Source organism: Onychostruthus taczanowskii, unplaced genomic scaffold (genome assembly GCF_017590055.1).
Source record: "Onychostruthus taczanowskii isolate IOZ18803 unplaced genomic scaffold, ASM1759005v1 scaffold22, whole genome shotgun sequence".
NCBI lineage: Eukaryota > Metazoa > Chordata > Aves > Passeriformes > Passeridae > Onychostruthus > Onychostruthus taczanowskii.
Genome location: NW_024499462.1, coordinates 9,830,647 through 9,853,395, shown reverse-complemented (window position 1 = coordinate 9,853,395; position 22,749 = coordinate 9,830,647). Strand labels below are relative to the sequence as shown.

At 39.5% G+C, this 22,749-nt stretch overlaps 1 protein-coding gene across 4 annotated transcripts in view; it reads right to left on the bottom strand.

Annotated features, from left to right (window-relative positions):
- The window catches only part of DLG5 (discs large MAGUK scaffold protein 5), a 96,406-nt gene extending 73,663 nt beyond the window's left edge, over positions 1-22,743 (bottom strand). For all 4 annotated transcript variants that reach the window (XM_041404994.1, XM_041404997.1, XM_041404995.1 and 1 more), the window contains exon 1: positions 22,392-22,743. In XM_041404994.1, the coding sequence (XP_041260928.1) occupies positions 22,392-22,692 (301 nt within the window). In that variant the 5' untranslated portion in view covers positions 22,693-22,743. The remainder of the gene's footprint in view (positions 1-22,391) is intronic.
- Between the last annotated feature and the right edge of the window lie 6 nt (positions 22,744-22,749).

Below are 22,749 nucleotides of genomic sequence, written 5' to 3'. Positions count from 1 at the left end.
GTGGTTTTTCTGTGTTATGAGTTAAACAAAGAGATGTCACTTGGAACAAATGACAACAATTTCCTGTTGCAAGCCTTTGCACAGAACAATAAGGTGGCTTGATTAATTTCTTTAAAACTAAATTTAAAAAATAATTAAGAATGTCACTGTTGATACACAGAAGCAAGATCATGTTTAAGCTTACCTCCCCAAAACTAGGAAATGTTCAAAAAAAATTCCAACCTCCATACTTGAGGTCAAGATCAACAGTATCTTATGCTAAGTGCCTACATTTATAAGAGCATGAATACAGATCTAGTGATGACTGAAAGCATTATTACTGGTTTTAAAATTTCAGATTAAAATTTGTTAAAACATACTATGTCCATAGACTATATATGTATTGTTCTTCCCACAAACAACGAAAATGAAGAAAGATAACAGAAGGGGTTTCAACAGCCAGAAGTTTTAGCCAGCAATATTCAACATGAAAAGAATAGAAATCAACCTTAACAACTCTTAAATTACTGTTTATGTTTCCCAAAATTAATAGGAAGCAGAAAGCTTTCCGAGAAACAGAACCACTCACAGCAGCTCAGTCTGTTCTCTAGTGGCTATCCATAAACCACTGCATTTTAGTGATTGGCACAGGCATAGAAAAAAAGGATAAAAAAAGAATAGGGAATAGGATATTCACAATACTACATGCTAATTAACAGCAAGAATAGGTCTGGACAAATTGTTGTGGTGTGAAAAAGGAAATGTACACCTATCAAGGAGTAATACCAATGTTAACACATTCTTTAGTGTTTTGCTTCCTAAGCCAAACTTCCAGGGCACTTGACACCTCCTGCGTCCCTGTGAATAGAAGGTCTAAGCACAGATGGCATCAAGTCAAAATAATGCAAAGAACAAGGGCAGGAGGGATAAGTAGGGAAGTTTTCTCGACTGCACTCTGAACTGTGTTGTGGCACACAAGCTCTCCTGTCACTGTGATCTCATTGCGACAGCTCAGCCTGAAACACAGCTCCCAACTTCATACATCTACAAGAAGCAGGTATAGTATACGAAAAATCCAGAAACCAAAGCACAGTCATATAACCCTTGATAAATCTTTAAACTTTTTTTTTTCATGTGGTTTGGTATTAAGCTAAATTATGTTAACACCTAGACAATAAAACATCAATTTGAAAACCAAAAATTAATGCTAGCACACCGACTTTTTTCTACTAAAAAACTTGCAGCAAACTCAAAGCAAAAGAATATCCTGGACAGAACTGCCTACAGTTGCAATGCAGCATGCATATGTTCTCTAGAGGTCTAGTCAAGCAACATTAAAGCTCTAACAGAGTGTTTTAAGAGGAATAAGATTCATGACCCAGAAGCTCTAAACAACAAACCACAGCTTTTAAGAAGTCCTGTTGCTTCTGTGTTTAGTTGTGAACAGCAGAATATTTGTCAGCATGGCTTTTACACACAAAGAAAACTAGACTGATAAAACCCACTCTTGTTACCAAGACAGAAGCTCCAGTATGGCAGTACTGTGGTTGTTAAAAACGCAGGCCAATAAAATTCTGCTTACTGTCTGAATAGACATGCTACAGAGGAATGTTGCAAAAAATTTTCTGAGAAGGATGTTTAAGAATGCTTTTAGATTGCTGGACAAAGGGACGAAATTGAGAACCTGGAGAAACCTGATCTACAACTGGAGCCAATGCTCATTTGTCTCAATATTCCTGTTTCTGCTCAAACAACAAATGCTCTAATGCGAAACACAGCAGAAGAAAATTTACTTCCCCCAGAAATTGTATGTCTCACATAAATAAGTTCTATGTCAGTGAAGCAAACAGTAAAGGCACATTATCCCTGTTCCTGCATTTCCCTGCAGACTGCAAAAGCTGCTGACCTCAAATCTTAGTCTTCGCACCAAGGTGACAGAGATCCCCATTCTGTTCATTCTTCATCAAACAGACAGATTTCTTTATAACTTGCAGGAGACACAGGCTGCTCAGAAGCTGAGCCTCGGCACAGCACCAGCAGAATACAACTGTTGTGCACCATCTAATGCTTCTTTTCATCCTTAAGTGACTTCTTTTTTGGTGTGGAATAAGAAGCTAATGTGCAGGATGAAATGCTACTCATGTTCCCAAAACTTTGAACCTTGTTACTTTATTGCAATTTGCTCATTTTGAAATCTGTTCTCACTACTGAAATACAACAGTAATTACTGCAAACTGAGAATGGGTAATATGCCAGCTTCATAAATCCACTACAGGCATCATGTCCTTTGTCAGAATGTCTCACAGTGGTGTACATTACAGATGTGTCTAGGAACCTGTGTGCGTATATATAGGTACAAACAACTCTGGAAAATGTTTCAACATCAACTACCGATCTCATTTTTAAAAAAATACAATTAGTAAAAAAAGTAACTTCAATTATGAAGGACAGTTTCATTAAAAAAAATAGCTCTGAACTGCAACCCCACTTATGCCTTCAGTACAGGTTGTCTAGAAGAGCCTGGAAAGCTTCAGAATTGATGATTTCAGCCATGCCCCATTTGACACAAACTGTGTAGAACCAACATTGTGCCAACAAACGTCTACAGCAAAAGCTATGGCACTCACTTCATCTAAAATATAGGCTGTAGAATGCCCAAAACACAGCCAACTTCCACCTGATTCTACAGCTGCAAGCTGAAGACTTCCTTACATACACTGCCAATACAAAGTCTCCCATGGGATTCCCAGAAAAAGTTCCACAAGATTTTAAGACAAGGAATAAAATAATGGAGGGTGTGAGAATGATGATACAAAAATGAAAACACCATGTCTGAGTACCGTGACTCCCAAAACCTCTCTTCACATACAAGTCACTTGCAGAAAACCCTGATGTCAAAGCCAGGTTTGGAACGCTTTCATTTTCCAGCCTCACCTGCTGGTAAGACTATATCCTTTATACATGATTACAAATGGAGGAAGGTATAAATTGATACATCACACTTGCACACTCATGACTTCAACACCACACTTACAAGGACCCTTCCCTTCTATCAAATTCTATGTGACGCATGCAGACCAATGACATGCTTGAAATTTTTTTGACATGCCATTTTAGGTATTGGCAACCTGTTACCAGAAATCACTTAGTTTGTCTCTAGAAAAGCTGACTGCCTGGGAACCCATATCAGACCTGAAAAGCTATCCAACTGCTCCAGGTTCTACACAAAACTAAGAAGATAATGTGGTTCAAGGAGAAATCACTTCACAACACATACATAGCTATAGAACACCGTGGGTTGGGATGGACACAACAAAGACACAAATACTTGTCTTGGAAGGGAAAAAATAATTCTCTTCCCTCACATTTTCCTTTTAATCAGTATCCCCACAAACACAGGAAGCCCAGGTTGGTAGGACTTCAGCTGAAGAGCTTCCCATGCTGCTGAAAACTGAAAGAGGGAAGTAGGTTTTGACACTACCACAATCAAACCACAAAAAACTCTGATTTTGGCCACAGAACGTTTCACTTCTTCATGCTGCACAATTCTTAGCATGAACCTTATAAAGTAAAAGCTGTATTGAATATTCAGCTTTGATTTCCCAGTAAAAATGTTTTTCCTTCTTTCAAGGAATTTTGGCAATTTATTTCCATTAGTTTCTGCTTGTAAACAGCAATTTGCTGTATTTCACAGCCAACTTAGTCAAAGGAATGGCTGAAATAAATGCATTCACTGTTCATCTAACCACAGATCAATGCTATGAAAAATTGAATCCTTCAGAAAAGGAGAATAGCAACATAAAGGAATTACAAAAGGAAAAAAGAAACATTACTCCAAATTTTTCACAACCATTAACCATTTCCTTCTGTAGCATCCAAAACCAAGCAGAAAGCCAGAAGAATACTAACAAAGTGCCCATAAAAATACTCAACACCAATGCAACCACTCAATTTTCCCATACCTTTCAGTGAAGCTTGACAGTAATACATTTCTGCTTCTGCTCTCTTCCAACTCATCTTCCTCCTAAACTCCAAAGATTACAGGTTGATTGTACAGACAGTATCTCATATATGCTGCTCCCAAATCCTCCCAACCCTGCTAAGCTTTGTCATTATCACGTTGTTATTGTCTTCCTCATCAAGACAGTGTTCCACAAACAGGTCTATGATTAAAGACAGACAAGTTTGCTTAATAACCATAGTCATTATCACCTAGTTTCAGGTGCTGCCCGCATAACACTTCATTTTCCTTATTTCTACTATGTTATAGCTATAATTGTATTTGTTGCCCTCTTCAGCATTGCTTTCGGGATGAATGAGATCAGCAAGAAAGCTCATAACATGAAATAAGCCTTAAGCTTAAGTTAATGCAAGCTGGAAAACAAAAAGTTGGAATAAGAAACCATGAATAAAAAGCACCCAGGAAGCATTATTACAAGCAAGCATATTACTTTTACCAAGCACTGTATATGTACCAACATATATTCTATCACTATCATCAAATTGAGCTAAGTCCCTGTGATTTAAGAATATAAATTAATGCGGGGGGGGGGGGGGGGGGGGGTGGGGGGAGCGCTAAAGAAATTATAGTTCTGTATGCTCAACAACCAAGAATTACTGGAACACTGCTAGTCAAGCTGCAGAATGAATTTATATTAAAGTGGCAAGAAGTTACAAAACCAGCACTAACAATCCTAAGAGCAGTATCTGAATAAATGAAACACAAATTCATGTCTTGCATGCCAATCAGTTTAGATACAGGTTCTAAATACTTCATGCGCATCCTGGCATGGCAATATTTTTTTTTAAAGGAACATCTCTGTAACCACCCAGACTTTTGGTTTTCCAAATACTTGGAATCATGAGACAGTGTGCATATATCAACATTTTTCTGTTTCAAATTTTATTCTTGATAATAGAACATTTATCAACACAGGTCTGGAGAAGACATTCCAGCATTAGTTTTAACTACAAATGTGTAGAAGCCTTTGTCCAAGAGTGGCTGAAGAGAAGCAGTAGGGAAAAAGCAAACCAAAACAAAAAAAAAAAAAAAAAAAAAAAAAAACCAAAAACCTTCCAAAGAAATAACCAAAAAAAACCCCACCCCAACTAACTAACCAAAGAAACCCAAACTACTTCCTAGTAAGCTTTTACATGAAACACCACTGGTATAAACTGAAACATAAGCTGATCTCCTGCAATAACACTAACTGAGAAGTCTGCTAACTCACCCAGAAACTACTGCCTTATATCAGGCACTACAAACCGTGCACAGAGCACGGAGCAGACCCCATCCCAGGCAAAACCAAAGAGAGCACCCTGCGAACACGGCCCGGACTCCGCGCTAGTGGCGGGCAGGCAGGGCAGAGCCCGGCTCCAGCGCAGGGCAGCCGGCGGTCCCCGGGCACAACAAAGGGCTGTTGTTCGCGGCAGCAGCAGGCGGCAGCTGAACCAGTTGGCCCAGTACCCTACCGTGGTCTGTGGGACATCAAAGGCTGGCTGTGACCTAAGCAGACAATTAGGATGTGTGGGTGTAGAGTTACAGAGTTCCAAGAGGTCACTCACGGATGAATTTTAGCGCTGCAGTACAACTCCTTTACAAAGCAGTATTACTGGCTTTGCGCAACCAGCCTTCGGGCTGACCCCAGATCTAGGCAAGTGACTGCAACACTGCTTTATTTTTTTCTTCTGTATAAAGTTTACTGCAAAATTAAAGTGCAAATCCTGCGATGAGCTAAGTAACTTAAACATATGTGTAACAAATTTTAGTTTGCAAAGATACTGTGTTACCTCCACTTAAAGAACCGAGTTAACCAAGACACCGGGGAGGGAACAGCTGCAGAGTAATTAGCAAGGACAACAATCACACCCTATTGCCAGACACTCAGGCCACAGCAATAAGGTAACACACGCCAGCACAAACTAAGGCTTGTCAGTTCTGTACACATGGTACAAACATAAACTCAAGAGATACCTCCTTACAAAGAAACCCAGTGTGCTTTGTCCTCTGTTGAAGACACCACCAGCATTAACACCATCTATCCCACCACACCGCCCTTCTCACCACCTCAGTCCCAAGGTGCTGTCACAGGACTGTTTCTCCTCTCACTTCTGCTGCTCCCCAAGACACAATTCTCCTCATTTAACCACCAGTTCCAAATGTGCATGCCAAATTAATAAAGACAGACATGAAGCAAAAACTACTGGGTGAAGATCACAACACCTCTATACCATACTAGTCATTTAATCATGAAAAGTCACATAAAGATGAAAACTTCCTAGATGATGCAATAATAAAAATATCAGAACAGATTTTTTCCTTCTTCACTCTCAGTATTGCTCCAGCAGTACAGCTAAAAAACATCACTTGCTAATCAGAGATGAGTTTGAGTCAGGTAGTCTGAACAGTTACAGCCTTGTGGCAGACCTTCATGCAATCCTGTACTTGGGGATTCACAGTGACAACAATCAGTATACAAATCTGCATATTTTTGTATTTTCAAAGTACGTTATGTCTGGTGTAAAAAGCAACTTCATTTTCCCAATTTTTAAAGGATCTTAAAAATTATTATTCCATGATTCAGGAGCTTAACAAAAGCTTTAAATAAAAACACTGAAATCCTGAGGATTGAAAAAAATATCTTCATGCTTTTGCTTCAGTCCAGCATCTCCTTTCCCATTTAAGATGATTTCCCTGTAGGATATCCAACAGCAGCAAGGAACCACCAAGCTAGGCCATTTACCTTCTAAATGCTGTCAAACTGGAATGCAACTGACACTATGAGAAAGCAAATTTTGTTTGCAAATTATCATATCAGGAACTCAGGCACTGGTTTAACAACATTAGGGTCATACTTAATCATCTTAACTCATGCAAGCAGCAATATCTGAATACAACCCAAGAGACAAAGCATTCTCTTGCTAAAGAGGAGCATATGCTTATGCACCTTGCTAAACTGAACTGAATTTTTCAAGTGATGCTGTTTAAGGAAGGTCTTTAGGACTTCCTTCTTTTTTTTGATTCCCCCTCTTTTTTTTAAGACCTAACAGGTCAGCTTATTCAAGCTAACTTCAGCTGAAGAAAAACCTCTGGGGACCAAACCACTGTTTTTACAAGTTGAAAAAAAAGGAAGCAAACAAAACAAACAAAAATAGTCAACACCAAAGTTACATTGTATCACTTGACATGAAATTAATCAAAATGAAACATAAGAGTATATTTTCCTCCTTTTTCTCTTCTTACACAACCCCTGAAACAGACAAAATTTCTCTGTTTTTCATCCAGTTGCATCCTGAGAGCTCTCAGAATGTTGTAGTTGTTAATTCCAGGACATTTAATTAAATGATTCCAAACCACAACTTTTAGGAACAGATCTATTTCAGTCAGGACACCATCAGAGCATAAGAGTTAAATGTAACATCCTCACCAAGGACTCTGTACGGTAGTTCAAGAAATGAACAATATATTTCTGAAAAACATTTGATTTTACAGAATAAAATTTGATTAATTACACTAATTAGAATATTATACACCCAAGTCAAAGGGATTTAGTAAGTTCCTATCAGAGCTATGTTCAACAGCAGTCCATCTCAAAACATAGAACAGCGCTATTTTTCATAGCATTCAATAACCTTTGAAATATTACTGTGATCACAAAAGTAATTTCTTCTGCTTTTTCCTTTAATTAAAAAGCCAAAGGGCAATAAGCAAGATGACAGAAGCCAAGAGTAAGATGAAAAGAGAAATAAACCAGATGGCATGGAAATATATTTATATATACTTAAGCTATTCACAAATTATGAAAAAAGAAATATCAAAATGTTTTCATTTAACCTATAATCAGCATTTTTTTTTCTAAAAGAGTTTTCAGATATTTTTATGTAAAGAGGATTGTGAATTCTAATTAAGATATAGCTGTAAGCCAGGATCCTCCATCATACAATTAACCTTAAATCCAGCCTCTAGCCAAGCAGGGTACAGATGGAGATAGACAGATGTAATTACAAAGTCCATCAGCAGTAAGCCACTGGGAGAGGTTGCAGGCTTTCCTGTATTTCTACTTTGTATTTGGTAAGCTATTTTTATCAAAATATGCCAGGAAGACACAGCTACTGTGATACACTCACAGCACTTCTATATTAGCTTGGGCTTGCATCGTATACTTTAAGGCACTATCTTTGAAAAAAATTACAACTGCACTCTCATTTCTGCAGGCTGCACTGTCCCACAGAGCACTGGAGTAGGTATTGCATTCCCAGCTTCATTTCTATCCTTCAGAATCAACTCCTCCCTTCTCTGCTTCAAACCTCTCCAACTGTAAAACTCTTTTACATCATTCTGAACCTGAAAAGTGAGAATAATTGTCGAAAAAAAAAAAAAAAAGTTTAAGTTGTACCTTGGCACATCCTTTCTGTTTTTGTAATACATGTTCTGCTCTGTCATGGTGTTTGCATGCACATGTTAGTTTCCTCCAACAAAGGGAAACCTCTCCACAAGCCTTCAACTCATTAATGTCACTAAACCCATACATTCATGGAAAGTCACAATTTTTGTCAATTTTGAAATAAGAGACATTAACGTCATGATCCATCAAACAATCATCTAAGAATCAACCTCACATAAATTTTGTAATCCTACCTCTAAACATGGTACAGCAACTAGAACTCAACTATTATTCTATAGTTTCTTATAGCAAGAGTATTGAAGAGGAATATCCAATAGCAAGGTGTAAAACATGTAGTTGGGCATTTTCCACTGGCCACAAATCTACAGTTTCTGCTTAGTGTCTGAAAACAGTACTAAGATTGCACATTTTAAATGTTAAGTTTCCATTTAAGATGTGCAAGTAGCATTAAAGCATAGCAAAAAAAGAATATTTTTTCTTCACATAATGCAGCGAATTCACATCCTATCATAATAGATCAACCATTTGCTTATCTGAAAGTAGCAGCAAAGATTAAATTTGCATTAACCATTTTACCATAATTATCCCATCCAAGCAGGGGAAATCAGCTACACCTCCCATGCACTGCAAAGGGCTTTCTTTAGGAGTTTTATACAGGAATTGAGAAAGGAATCACAAAAAAGACTGATGTAATGGTAAAACATTCAGACTCAAACTCTTAACTCTAGGGTCACAAAGTGACAAATTTAACAACAGAAGAATTAAGAGTATTCATGCACATTTTTAATTATGGATCACTGAGTATCTGACTATGCCAAAGACCTGGACAACAAATATCCTGACCTTTATGTTCAAAATTATATGCCAAAACCAGATGTACTTCACTAGAATGGCAATTATAACAGTAGCAGTGAGTAAAAATCTGGTTTAAAGATTTATTATGTGTGGCAAGGAATTCTTTGTGCAAACTCTAACCTTTACTGAGGACAATCTCAGCTATTTAACTGACTTTATAACAAAGCACCCAGGAAAAGCTCACAGCCACCATGGCAGAGGAAGTTCAACAAGTTTGTTTCTCACTTCTCTCATCCACCTTCTCCACATCTCAGCCCTGAATCACTAGAAAGATCATCATCACTCCACCCATGCCACAAAGCTGACAGACCCTGAGCCCAGGCTGGCTGGTGTGCTCTCTTCTCACCCTGAGCTCACAGAACACCTGATTTGCAAGGCAAGTTGAAAACACTTAAATCCCACCCCAGCCTGAGCCCATCAAAGGTCACTTAGGTCTGCCAACAAATTCAGGGCTTAAGCAAGCACATGTAATTTCCCACTATATATTATTCCCCCTTAGAGAACTCCACCTGATTTTCATCATGAAAGCAGTCCTTGCCATCAGTTGCCTCACACTTCATTAACAATGCATTATTCACATGCTGCTCTGAATACACACCCTTTCCCTCTTCTCCACAGCAGAGAGGACCCTCCAGAGATGATCATTCCATGAACAACATTCTCACACTTAGCTCCATGATGTCCACTATTTATTTTTGCACTAGGAAACTAATGCAGAACAACTACCATCAGTAATGCTGGATGTTCAGCTTAGATATCTAGAAAATGGCTAAAATAAAAAAAAAAAAATCAGAAGGCAGCTGGCAAAGAAAGCTGCTCTCTCAAGTGACATTTTTCAACAGCATTACTTGAAGATGAAATTGGTTTTTATACTGAGAGGAAATGACTATTTTTAGCTTAAGCATCAGCAGGTTCACTCTTAAATGAACACAGACCTAGACCTGTTTGGAAGACTCAGAACAGCATAACCTCCCCATGATACCACTTCCAGACAAAAATACAGATACACACTACTTCTTACAGTGTGTACAGAATGAAACTTGCTAAGACTCCATGTTACTTTATTTAAATCCTAATCTTGACCTGAAAAAAAACTACAGGGAGAATTAAATATATTTCATTGCTTTCATTATGATAACTAGTCTACGCTTACTGAAAACTAGCCTTCAGGTAATTCCTGTTTAGAAAGAAGTCTGTAAATTTCTCAAGGCTGATACAAAATGAAGAGAAAAAAGCACCACCAAGCATTTTCTTTGAAGTGTTTTAAAAAAAGAAGAAAAAAACCCTGTAAATTCAGCAAGATCTGTGATAGGAATAAACATTTTGGCAAACCCAAATTTTACATTCAGAATGCTGCAGATGTATATATTTAAGATGCACTTATTAAAACACCCACACAACACAAAAAAACTGTGTAGCAGAAAGACCAACTTTCATAATTCACTTCTGTACTCTAAAAAAAGAGAACTCAAGAGAAATTTTATTTCTTCAAAGACTTTCAAAAAACCTTTCAGGAAATGCCTAGCCCCTGGTGCACCCTGCAATCCAATCATCAGACACATGATTTGTTTCCCCTTTCCAACATGCCATGTATTAGCTTTATTTATAAATGTTCAGAACAACTTTGCTAACCAAAATAAGTCTGTAACATGAACATCAGAAATTTGCGTTTTACGTAATAACTTTTGAGTCTCACTGAAGAAGCTGTGCTTAACATAAGGATCCCTCTTAAGGCCATACAGAGGAATTTGTCCTATTAGGCTCTTTCTTATACGTTTATCTTCCACAAAGCATACAGGTAACAGAGATAACAGGTCCTCTACCACAACCATCATGAACAGACAGTGAGCACCCAGTGGGAAAGCTGAGAAGCCTCTCTTCACGGCACACCACATGTGAACTGAAAAACACATGAGGACAGCAGAAAATGGAGAACCGAGATTAGCCAGCCAAATGAGATTCCACTCCATAAGCTAACAATGTTCTGTTGAAATCAAGCAAATGAAGCACACTTTTGGTTATTTTCTGAAACAGATCACATAAAATGCAGACACTATCTACATCAGGCGCTACTTAGAATTAAATCAAGGCCAAGGCCTCATGATCTAATCCATAAGGTCAGAAATGCTACAGCTTCAGTGATCCAAATTCACCTCCTCTTACATAAGACCAGGGAATTATACTGAACATTTATTATCTCTCAAAAGCTATTATCTCACCACAAAGTGAAATAAAATGGTTTTAGCTACTGCTGTGCATTTGCGTCTTACACTGTAACAAAAATATATGCAACCATACTTCAGCAAAGCCTTAATTTAGGGGGGCACTGTAGGAACAAGTCAAAATATTTTGATAGGGGAAAACTCGTCTATAAAAATCTTATATACTTTCAATACATAAACTTTTTAAAAAGTATTTCTCATTAAAAAAAAAGCATGTATTAAAAATTTCCATGCACAAATGTACATATACAATGCAATTGATGAGAGGAATTCATAGAGCTTTTTATGTGGATTTCCTCCATCAGCTACTACAACCTTCAGAAAGGACTTGGTTCATGTGCCCATGAGAAAGCTAAACAGATACAGGGCAAAAGAAATCAATTTCACACTCTATTGTTGCAATGCGGAGTTGCAGAAGAAGAAAAAGTACTTTCAGAGATGCTGAGCAACACACAGTGTAGCACCCTGAAATTCCTTACAAGACAGTACAGTGCAACAAAGAGCTCATTTCTGCAGCCAGGCAATAGCCACTGCAACCCTTCCAGTTACACCAGTCTGCCTTTACCTTCTGCTTATCACTGGTACAGAGGAAATCACGAGCCCCAAAAGACAAGCTCAGTATCAAAATCACACTAATAACCTGGCATGTTGCAGCACTGAAGAAATCTCCTATAGTTGGCTCTAAAATTAAATTGAGATTTGACATTCTAGACAATATAATGAGGTACTCCCTGACAAATGAAATTTTATGCAAGTCATGTGTTCACAGCATATCACTGAAGATCAACTCAGCCAGGGATAGAAAAACAGCTCAGCATTTACACTGTGTTTTCTTCCAGTCCAGCACACACTACACACAAGTTTTGGCCAAACGTTGTACAGAACAGGACTGCCACCAGCCTTGACAGACCAAGTTTTTCTTGCATGTTTTTACTCATTTTCATATTAATACCCACGTTCTTGACATCCTACCAAGTCCTAAAATTCTGAGGCAGAAAGTATCTCTGACCTTAGGATCTGAAACTACTACTCCATATTATCAAGGAACATTCTGCTCAGCCAAAACACTGCTCTGACACTTGCAGCAGTGCAGCCCCTGAAATGCTCCTGATTACCTCAAAGGCGCCAGGAAAATAGGAAAGGTTCATCCAGGATAACAAATGAATATCTGAAATACAGCATACCTTCAAGTGCTGGCCTACACATTTTCAAGGCCAGCAGTTTAGAAAAACATCTCACTGTACGTCTCTCAAAGTTCATGTGTGCAGTCTATACCTACGTCAGCCCTGGGTTATTCAACAGGGAAGGAGGCAGGCTTAACCCCTTGAGGCAAACTAATCAGACCCTTAACCAAAGTAGTCAATGCATCTTACAGAAACTGTCCTTTCCCAATATGCCCTAAAGGTAACTAGAAGCCCCAGAACTTTAAATGTCCCCATCAAAAGAGCAAGGATTTCTTGTGCACTGTCAAAGCAGCAAAGGAAAGCTGTGGCAGAGTATCTAAATACAGAGGGGAAAATAGGCAGCCTGAGCAGCCTAAGGTTGATTGCCACAGAAAGCAGAAAAGGGATTGAACGTATCAGATTTTCAGTACCCCCTTCATTAAAAGAAGGGGAACAATACCTCAAGATGAAAATAATAGAATTGAAAGTGAATGCCCTTTTGAGAATACCTCTTTTGTTTTCTTGAGAGGATTTAGTACTGCTTTTTTGCTTTCAGTATTACTAAAATTCAGGTATACCTACAGAGTTTGTTCAGAGTACAGCTTTACATCAGAAGCACATAATGGAACAATATGACAATAACAAACCAGCTAATCAATTACAAAGGAAAACCTACTGTTATGACCTTTTGTTTGTTGGGCAGTTTTCTCTTTTGTTTTTCTTTAAGACCTTCACATTTTATGTTCTTTTTAACCACACCTACTTAAGTCAAATGGCCTTTAAACTAAAAGAGTAAAAACACATCCCACATTCAATTAAAGCTTAAGCAAGCTCTCAAATAACATCGCTCTCTCTCAAAGTGTTGAGAAAAGAAAAACCAGACTGGAAATTCATGACTACTTTAAATATTGAGAAGTGAAGTTAATAACTGGGTATTTTTGTTGTGCTGATGCATTTAGCCTCAAATAAAACCTTTAGATAACCTGATTTCACCACCATTAAACACACACACTTGCTCACCACCTGAAAAACACATCATCGTGACCTAAATGTGAATTAGACCTTCTTAAAAAATCACTGCAAGTGTTCACAAGATTATGCATGGAGTATTTAAGAACTTTAAAACTAAGTATCAAGATTCCCTGAAAGAAGTTATTAAAACAACATCTGTCAATTTTCTGTCACTTTGTAGTTGAAGAACTCCCAACAACTCAATCAACCCCTCCTTCAGCAAGAGGATCATAACTGTGGAAGGCAAACTCAGATTATATAAGTGCCCCAAAAAGAGCTAGATCACATGGTTACCCAAGTCTCAAAATTCCCCCTACGGTGATTCTTCCACAAAAGCATGCAACAGAGGAAAGCTAGCCACAAGAAAACCAAACACAAACAAGAAGAACAAACAATAAAGATTATAAATATAGCTTTGTGCTTATTAAAAAACCCCATGAACATCTATGTAACAACTCAGACAGATTGGTAATAGTCTACACCAGCTTTATTTCCTCAACCCAAAAGTTCTGATTCTTCTACAGAAAACCATAATCGTCAGCTGGCCAATCTCAGAAAAAGAGAACAGTGTTGAAAAGGGATTTTTGTGCACCAACATCAAAAGAACACAGTTCACTTACACCAAAATTGAGTTCACAATTCCCATTACATTTTACATCCATCCTCAAGGAAAATACCTTCCTACCTACACCACAGCTATCTCTTCCCACACAAACTCCATTTTGAGCACAACTGAGCAGCAAACAACCATCAGCATCACTTTCTGAGGTACAAGAAGTACTTTACTGATGACATTGTTCAACCCAGAGAGCTCAGTATGCAAGGCCTGGATTCTGCCAACATTTGCACATGCCCAACCTGATACATATAAATGAGGATTACTCACATGCTGGAAGGTAAGTACATGAATAATAAACATGCTTGTGAATCAGCAATTATGCGCAGGTAGAATAAAAAGCTAGAACGAAAGGACATTTTCAGGAAAACTAATTTTGAAATAAGTTTAAAGAATATTGGCTTCGAGGGTTTGGAGGTGGGGAAGAAGTTTTTTGGTTTATCATCCAATACATAATAAATTCTGAACTACATAGAAAGTCTGCAAAAAACCAACCCCTCAACTCTCCAGTTGAAACACTTAATGGCTTTCCATTCTCACTTGCTTCTTGTCTCCAGCTGCAGGTCAGCAAATCTTAAATAGGGTATTTAAAAGGCTACAGGCTATTTAAAATACAATGCCTCCATCAGACAACTAGAAAAAAAATTATGATTTTCAAAAATACAAAGAGCAGCTCTCCAGAACAAACATATTAATGCTGTGAACAAGCAAACCGCTGAGCAGCTCAACCCATGAACTGTGAAATCAGAGGTTCTGGAAGCAGTGAGGAAGAAGAAGGTGGTGTTATATACATGAAATAGGCTGCCTTGAACTTCCTCTGACACCAGTTTGGGTAAGAAGAGCTTTCCAGTTGTAGTATGTTATTCTGTATGCCCAGTAATCATAGGCTGTCTAGAAAAATGTTGTTCAGTGTTCACCCCAAGTAGCCAAGTACTTACATCAACTTGAAGGGCCATCAATTCTTGCTATCACCAGCTTCTGAAGCCTGGAAAGGGCGTCCCATGGGGATCAGATTCTTGCACAACAGCTGGCAACAGGAGTTCCCAGAGTTAACCTTATTTGTTAGCTACAACAGGAGTAGATGCTGGTATTGCCCCATCAACACCAACACACCTGTTAGTGCACCACAACCTGTGACAGGCATATGTTGCAAGTCACACTGTGCACTGGCTACTTGGAATTGGTTTCTAAGTAATAGCACTAGGGACCTCCTCCAATATTTTAGTAATTCTGTCTCCCACTGACAAGAATTAAGATACCAGAGTATCACTGAGACCTCTAAAAAAACAGCCCTTTTGGAAGGGCCAGTCTGTCACATTTGTGACAGACTAACAACACTGTTCTCTTCAGAGGACAGCATCCTTCTTGTCTGCTTCTATTAGAAAAGCACTGTTAGCCTCAAGCCAAAGCTCAGGCACTGCAAACTTGCCAGCTCCTCCATCAGAATGATTCAGTTCTAAATTGCCACTGTTCACAAAAAAGCAGCCAACGACTTGCATCTTTAAGGTGACAAACAATGTTTCACCATGAACTACTCAATATAGCTCGGTAGCCTAGATGTCTCACCTACATGACTACAGCTCTTTTCACAAAGTTACATCCACTAACATGTTTTTCTGTCTCCATCAACACTATGAACAGTTTACATGAAGAAATGTTTTAGCATTACTACATGCACAGCATTTTACAATTCTTCTTAAGAAAAGAACCCATAACAGGAACTAATTGCTTCACACTACCACCCAATATGTGCTGGTGGTTTATCACGGTTTAACGCCAGCCAAAACCAGGACAGCACTGAACAGCTCTGAAAGATGCCTCTGTCCTTGGGATTTTACAGAGCAAGGAATCCTTACAAGCAATTTATCAACACTTACTGATATCTTACTAACAACTGGAGTTTTGAATAAGGAATTTTAATGCTAGAAAATAATAAATAAAGTAACAATTAACAGGAGCTAGGAAAACTAAGAAGCAAAAAAAAAAAAAAAAAAAAAAAAAAAAAAAAAAAGAGGGAAAAAACCCCCCAAAAAAAAAAAAAAAGAAGGAAGAAAAAAAAAAAAAAAAAAAAAAAAAAAAAAAAAAAAAAAAAAAAAAAGAAATGAAGGTAAAAACCCCCAGGAACTAGCAAAACCAAGCAGTAAATGGGAGGAAAAAAAAAAAAAAAAAAAGACTTAGCTCATATTACAGACTGCTGAGAGAACTGGAAAGCCCAAACTCAAGTGGTGGCTCGGTTCTCACTAGCTAGACACAGGGTCCAAAAAATCTGACAAACCAGGACTGGTTACAGCTGCAAGAGAACAGTGAGACTGAGAATGGTAGCTAAAACATGCTAAAGATCTGAAACCTCTGAAACAAGCAATCTTTAAGCTTTAACAAGTAAATAAGGAGCAAGTTACAGAAAGCTGTTGGCTTTCCTTAGTGATTGTGTCTAATTTTAGAAGACACCAAGTCCTGTGTGTGTCCCAATCAACTTCATAGTTGGATGCACCACAAAAATTATTATTATTCCCTTTACTCTGATGAAAACAATGTCCCCAGGACTTTACTGTGGGCAGCTTTCCTTCCACTCCCTCCCAGAGCACAGCAAAAACGTAATTGAGAACTACCACCCTTGGGATTTATGAACTACTAAAACATGCATTTCCTTCTTTGGAATTCAGAGCCTACTTCCATGAACTTACTACTATTAGACATTTCAATGGGAATACCCATCTGGACACTTGCCAGAATCTCCCTGCATTTCTTCAGCCTGACAACTCCAGGAGACACCAAAAATCTGAGATCATCAGAAGACACAGGTACTGGTAAACCACTGCCAGGTATTTTATCGAGGTTAACTACTGCTCAGTGCTGCTCAGGAGCTGTACTCCTCCAAAGGTGACTTCTGAATGCTGCCTGCTTTTTCATCAACATGATTTAAGAAATCCTGCAACAAGGCTTACGTAGCTACCCTGGGAACTAATAACAGGTCTGGAAAACCCAAACATACTGCTCTACTTCTCCCACTCTTCAATTTTCAGTGACAGAAGGGAGTATAAATTGTACTTAATTACAAAATTGTCAGTTCAGTCCTTGAGTCAGTAAATGATGTTTTTACAATTTCTCCTCATTCTCCCCTCTCTCTGGGAATGCACACTTAGAGCACTAATTCTCATCTCCTGGAGAAGGGTGTCTTCTCTCCTTTCTCCCACCTTGCTCCTACAGGAGCATCACAGCATATGCCACAGTCCAGACAGCCACAATACACAGTGTATTAACAAACAGCATCAGAAAATTCTAAGCACCACCACAGAGAAAAACACCTTATCACTTCAGAAGACCTTAAGCTTCTGCCCTTCTTGTTCTTCAGCCCAACCTTTGACACCCCTGATTGCTCATGCACGGCACCTGTGTGCCCTCTGCTCCGTTTGGTGGGTGGTCAGTGCCCCTGGGCACTCCACGGCTCATTGCTGTCAGTGCTGCTCACAGCTGCGCCCACTGGGGTGAGGCTCAGCCCCACCCCAATCACCACAAACTGTGTGCCTACACGGAGAGCACATCCTGCCTCCCACCTCACACCCTAACTCCAGTCTCTCAGCACCTCACTAGCACAAATACTCAATCCTGCTCCTTTAGCCAGTCATCAGCCCAAGTTTTGTGGGGATCAGTCAAGACCTTGAGAGAGATGAGGAAGAAGAAATAAAATATGGATGTCCCAGTACCAGGTCCAAGCAGTCATGATTCCAGCTCTTCAAGGTCAACCCAGGAATTACTGCATTTCCTGTAGATCTCCTGTGATGCTGTCAGAGAAGTGGGTCCCAGCTGCCTATCTCCTAAATTTATACTTACAGAGCTTGCCTTTTGTGTTTGGTTTTAAATACGCTGAAAGACTGAAATATTTACAACTTTGTGATTTCAAATCCCATATTGTCCAAAACAACTTGGTTCAGTTTTTTATATACAAAGCAGACAGAGGAAGCTGAGATAATCCCTCCTTTTTTCCCTACTCTTAAACATGTCACATTTAATTTCTGACTGGGAATTAACACTTTATGTCCAACCAAACACAATTAGAAAAAAATAAGTCTTAATAAATAATAGAAGAAAAATTTTCAAAGTCAATCTACAACCATCTTCTTTCTTTTCTGCCCCTTTAAAGATCTTTTTAACTATGCAATCAATTTTGAGTTCTAAAACTTAAATTCTCATCTTGAAACTGTTAAAGAGAACACCTTTAAAGCCTAACACATGCTCACTGACTGCAGCTGGAGGAATACAGGAATACTGCTAATATAAAAGAAAACAATGACCCCAAAATTTTATTAACTGTGCAAGCAGTAATGAAGCTTTTGAGTTCAGCAATCAACTCAGTTTCAAGATAAAGTGCACCTCCATAGCCCCATGTATTCATCTGAAAACAAACTGCAAGCTCAACAACCAAACCTGCCTTTTCCCATTTTTGTAGTATCACAAAAATGTAATTACAAAGTTGTATGTTATTTGAAGAAATTTGAAGACCACATAGGTTCCTCAGATTTCCCTTCCGGTCTTTTAATCACATGTAAAGAAAATACATCTTCATAGCACTTCTCACAATGAAGTACCTTCTGCTGCATAATTGTCATGGACATCCTACATGACACAAAATTCACATAGAGCAATAGTAAGAATGAAATATTTTCTGGCAAGCAAGATATCTAAGAGATAACTGAATGCTCAGAGATAATTTATTTTCATATTAGAAAGGATATGTATTTCCTTCAGGATAAGGATTTCCCAGATGCATGATGGAGGTCATTTGCCAAATCAAGTATTTAATGGTAATCTGTAAGTTCACCCCCAAGTAAATAAACAAAAAACTTAGCACACTACTTAAAGAATTCATCCATGTGTAAAATGGATGCCCACTCTCACGTGGGCAGAGCCAATTTCTCTCAAATGTTTACGAAGAAGTGCAATGTAGTAATCAAAGGTTTTACTAAAGGAAGAGCTAAAGCCTCCAAACATGATTAAATGAAACAGAAAATCCCACTTGTTTTAGCTTCTGCTTTACAGAAGGTAATTTCCTGTTTGATTTTTCACTCTTAACTAACACTCTTTGGTATACTATGCTTTATTTCAAATTTAAGAAAACTTAAAAAGCATACATTTTATTGGAGAAACTGTACAGTTTAAGGTTTAAAATCAGCAATTAGAAGTCCCCATAGAAGACAAATGTCTTTAAATGGTGACTAAACAGGGGGAAACTCTATAAAAGATAAAAAAGCTCTTTGTAAAGTAGAGACAGAGTGAAAAAATCTTTCAGCAGCTACCAGGACCCCAGTTACTTCCCTTGAGCAGTCTGCCCAGCTGTTTACCTCCCTCTGTGTGGCACAGATAAATACTTATAGAAGTGTCAGCTCTACATTGTCCAGCCAGTCACAAGAACTGCTGGTATAAATAACAACCAGAGTTCCCATCAGAGTTCACACATCGCCTTTAAAGTACAAATGGAGGTAATATTTAAACTGAGAAGGAAGAAAATACAAAATAATGGCACATGTTGCACACATCAAAGTGGATGAAGAAACACTCATCCTACTGTAGGGAGTGATGTGTATGCTGATTCCTGAAACTTTGAACAAAATTATGTTGCTAAATTACCTTATCACTTCCCTCACAATAGCAGCATTCTGGAAAAAAAAAATGAGCAAACACCATTATGACATTATTGATTACAAATAGTTTTCATCACCAACAAGCATTCAAGTGATGTGCGTTTTATTAGCCTTCCCTTCTAAACAATAATAAAATTATGTGTAGCACTGTAAGCTATCATTTTTACATACGCTAATGTATGTAAAAAACTTATTCAACACCATAGGTTTAATCAAAGGGATGTTTGAGATATATATTTTTTACTTGTAAGAATAAAGGCATTTTACGTGACATGGACTGTTTCACTTTGGTATTTTAAATACATAATCCAACACTTCTCACTGCCACATGTACATCTTACCTCTTGCCAAAAAACAAAAAGTGACTTGACTCATCCACCTACAATATCTCCAGTGAAAAGGAGCAAAACTCCCAAATGGCACCAGAAGAGCAGAGGGGTGGTCAAACATCCTGCAGGGAGTTATTGGAATAAAACTGATTATGTGTTCAACACGAACCTTTCCATCAACCCTACCCTCAAACATTAACTCTTTGTGAAACGCATCCAGGACAAACTCGCAAAAAGACCAGGAATGACCAGAGACTTTCAGTGGACACACAAGCAGTCTCATGACTAATTACCATAACACCTCTTCAGGAGGGTCCTGGAATATATACACCAGTATTTGAAGGCTCAGGTCTACTACCTTTCCATGGTTTCCTACTAATTAAGCTCGCTGTCAGCAATCTCCTGTGAGATTAATCTTTAAACATGTTTATCACAAGGAAAAGAAATCCGTAACTCTCAAAGTTAGTTTTTATTACCACTGACAAATGAAAGCAATAACATTTTAAAACTCATCACATCAGAGAAACACCCCTCCTCACACACGTTAGTTTAACTCAGATTAAGCCTCCTGAACACAGCCAGTCAAACAGGATATAGCTCACTTTGACAATCAAACTACTTTTCCCTCGAGAACTTAGTGTTGTGAGACATTCTTCGATTCCAACTTGCATTTTAAAAATGAAGACTATTACTACGTCCAACATATACTTTATTTTTTTCTACTTTTCATACTTTACACTTTTGATTTTAAGCCTGGGGAGTACTGGTAATGCAGTACCATCAATCCATCTTCTCAACAAGACAAGAATGAGCTTTACTCTAACCACACAAAGACAACCTGGGTGCCATTCTGGAAGGCAGTGAGTGCCCTCACATCCCATTGATGTCAGACCACATAATGTTTCAAGTATTGAGGTCTATTGTTCGGTCCATTTCTCCCCCATCTTGTGAGGTCCTGCCATATATTCATTAGAAAGGCCATACACTACACTACACTGAAATAAAACAAAACCTAAGACCCCCAAGTATTTGCATTTACAGAACTCTTACCATTCACAGCATCATTCAAGTAAGGGCAGAGTACACAGTGCAACCACACATGCAAGGACTATTTTCCAGACAGAAGCAGCTCTTAAATGGTATTATTTTCTTAAAGAAATTTTGTCATTTGTAAGAGTCAGGAAGCCCTTCCAAAGCATTTCTCTGTGTAAATACGTAGTGACATCGTAAATCCTGAATCCAGTAACAACAGCAAAGAGAGACCCCACATTTCTGAATCGGTAAAATTGGTCATGCTGGATAAGAATACCTACACATAGCTATAATACAGAATTACTTTACTCCAATTTTTCATTTAGAAACAGAGCTGCATTTGCAAGGCCTTATGTACTATCACCAACTGTAATTTTAAAGCTTTGGTTTGTACACATGAAAGTAGGGTGTGACTTGTTTTGGAGGGAGGAGAATAAGGAAAGACCTGTAGATCAAAGCCCAACTTACTTAAGGAGGTGTTTTACACCCAAAATCTTCTCGTCTGGATCTGCAGTTAAATCAATGTTCTAATCTGTTGTAATCAATGTTCTTCCCTGTTCTAACCACCACGAAGAATTACAACAATAGAGCCTCAAACAAACACATGGCTGTCCAGAGAGAGAGTTACACTATTTACTCGAAGGCACATCTGCTGGAGTCCTGCCCGCCGGCCAACTCCGGCAGAGCGGCTGCACGGGGGAGTTTCGGTTCTGCCCGGTCAAGAGGCGGCTGTGTAACACCACTGGCGCTAGTACTCAAGGGAGAAAAGCCCCTTCAGGTTCGGTTTTCCCGAGTTGCCAGACGACAGCCGACTTCGGGGAACGGCAGCAGCCGCATGAACCAGGCTAGGCTGGCCTCTCCAAAGGGCAAGGCGCAGCATCCGCGGCACCTCTCGGGGACCAGTACCAGCGCTCCCGCCAGGACAGAAAGCGAAAGGGTCGGAAGCAGAAAACAAACATCGAGAGCCCAGGAGCAAGCACGGGAGAGTTTAATTCCCCACCGGAAAAGGAGGACCCCCGCCCGCTCCCTTTCCCACCTTCGGGCGGGGGGCCCGAGGGGCCCGCGCTGCCCCGGCGGGGGTGGGCGGGGGCAGCCGCTGCCCTCCTCCTGCTCCCGCCCCGCGCCCCCGGCCCCACTCACCGGCCGTCTCGGCCGCGGCCGGCGTCCCCGCCACGCCGTTCAGGTACAGGATGGAGAGCAGGTGGGGCTGCGTCTTCTCCAGGGCCACCCGCAGGTCCTGGAAGTGGTCCCGTTCCTTGCCCAGCAGCAGGGCGATGAGCAGCTCGGCCTTCCCGCTGCCCGCCGCCTCCAGGTCGCGCAGGTCGCGGGGGCTGAGGGCGCCGGCGGCCTCCAGCAGCTCCACCACCTTGTCCACCTCGGTCATGGCCTGCGCCAGGCTCTGCCGGCACTGGGCGAGCAGCTCCTTGTGCTTGGGCTCCATGGCCGCTGCAGGGCCGCCGCCGGCGCCGGCCAAACTTCGCCCGCCCCCGGCCCCGCC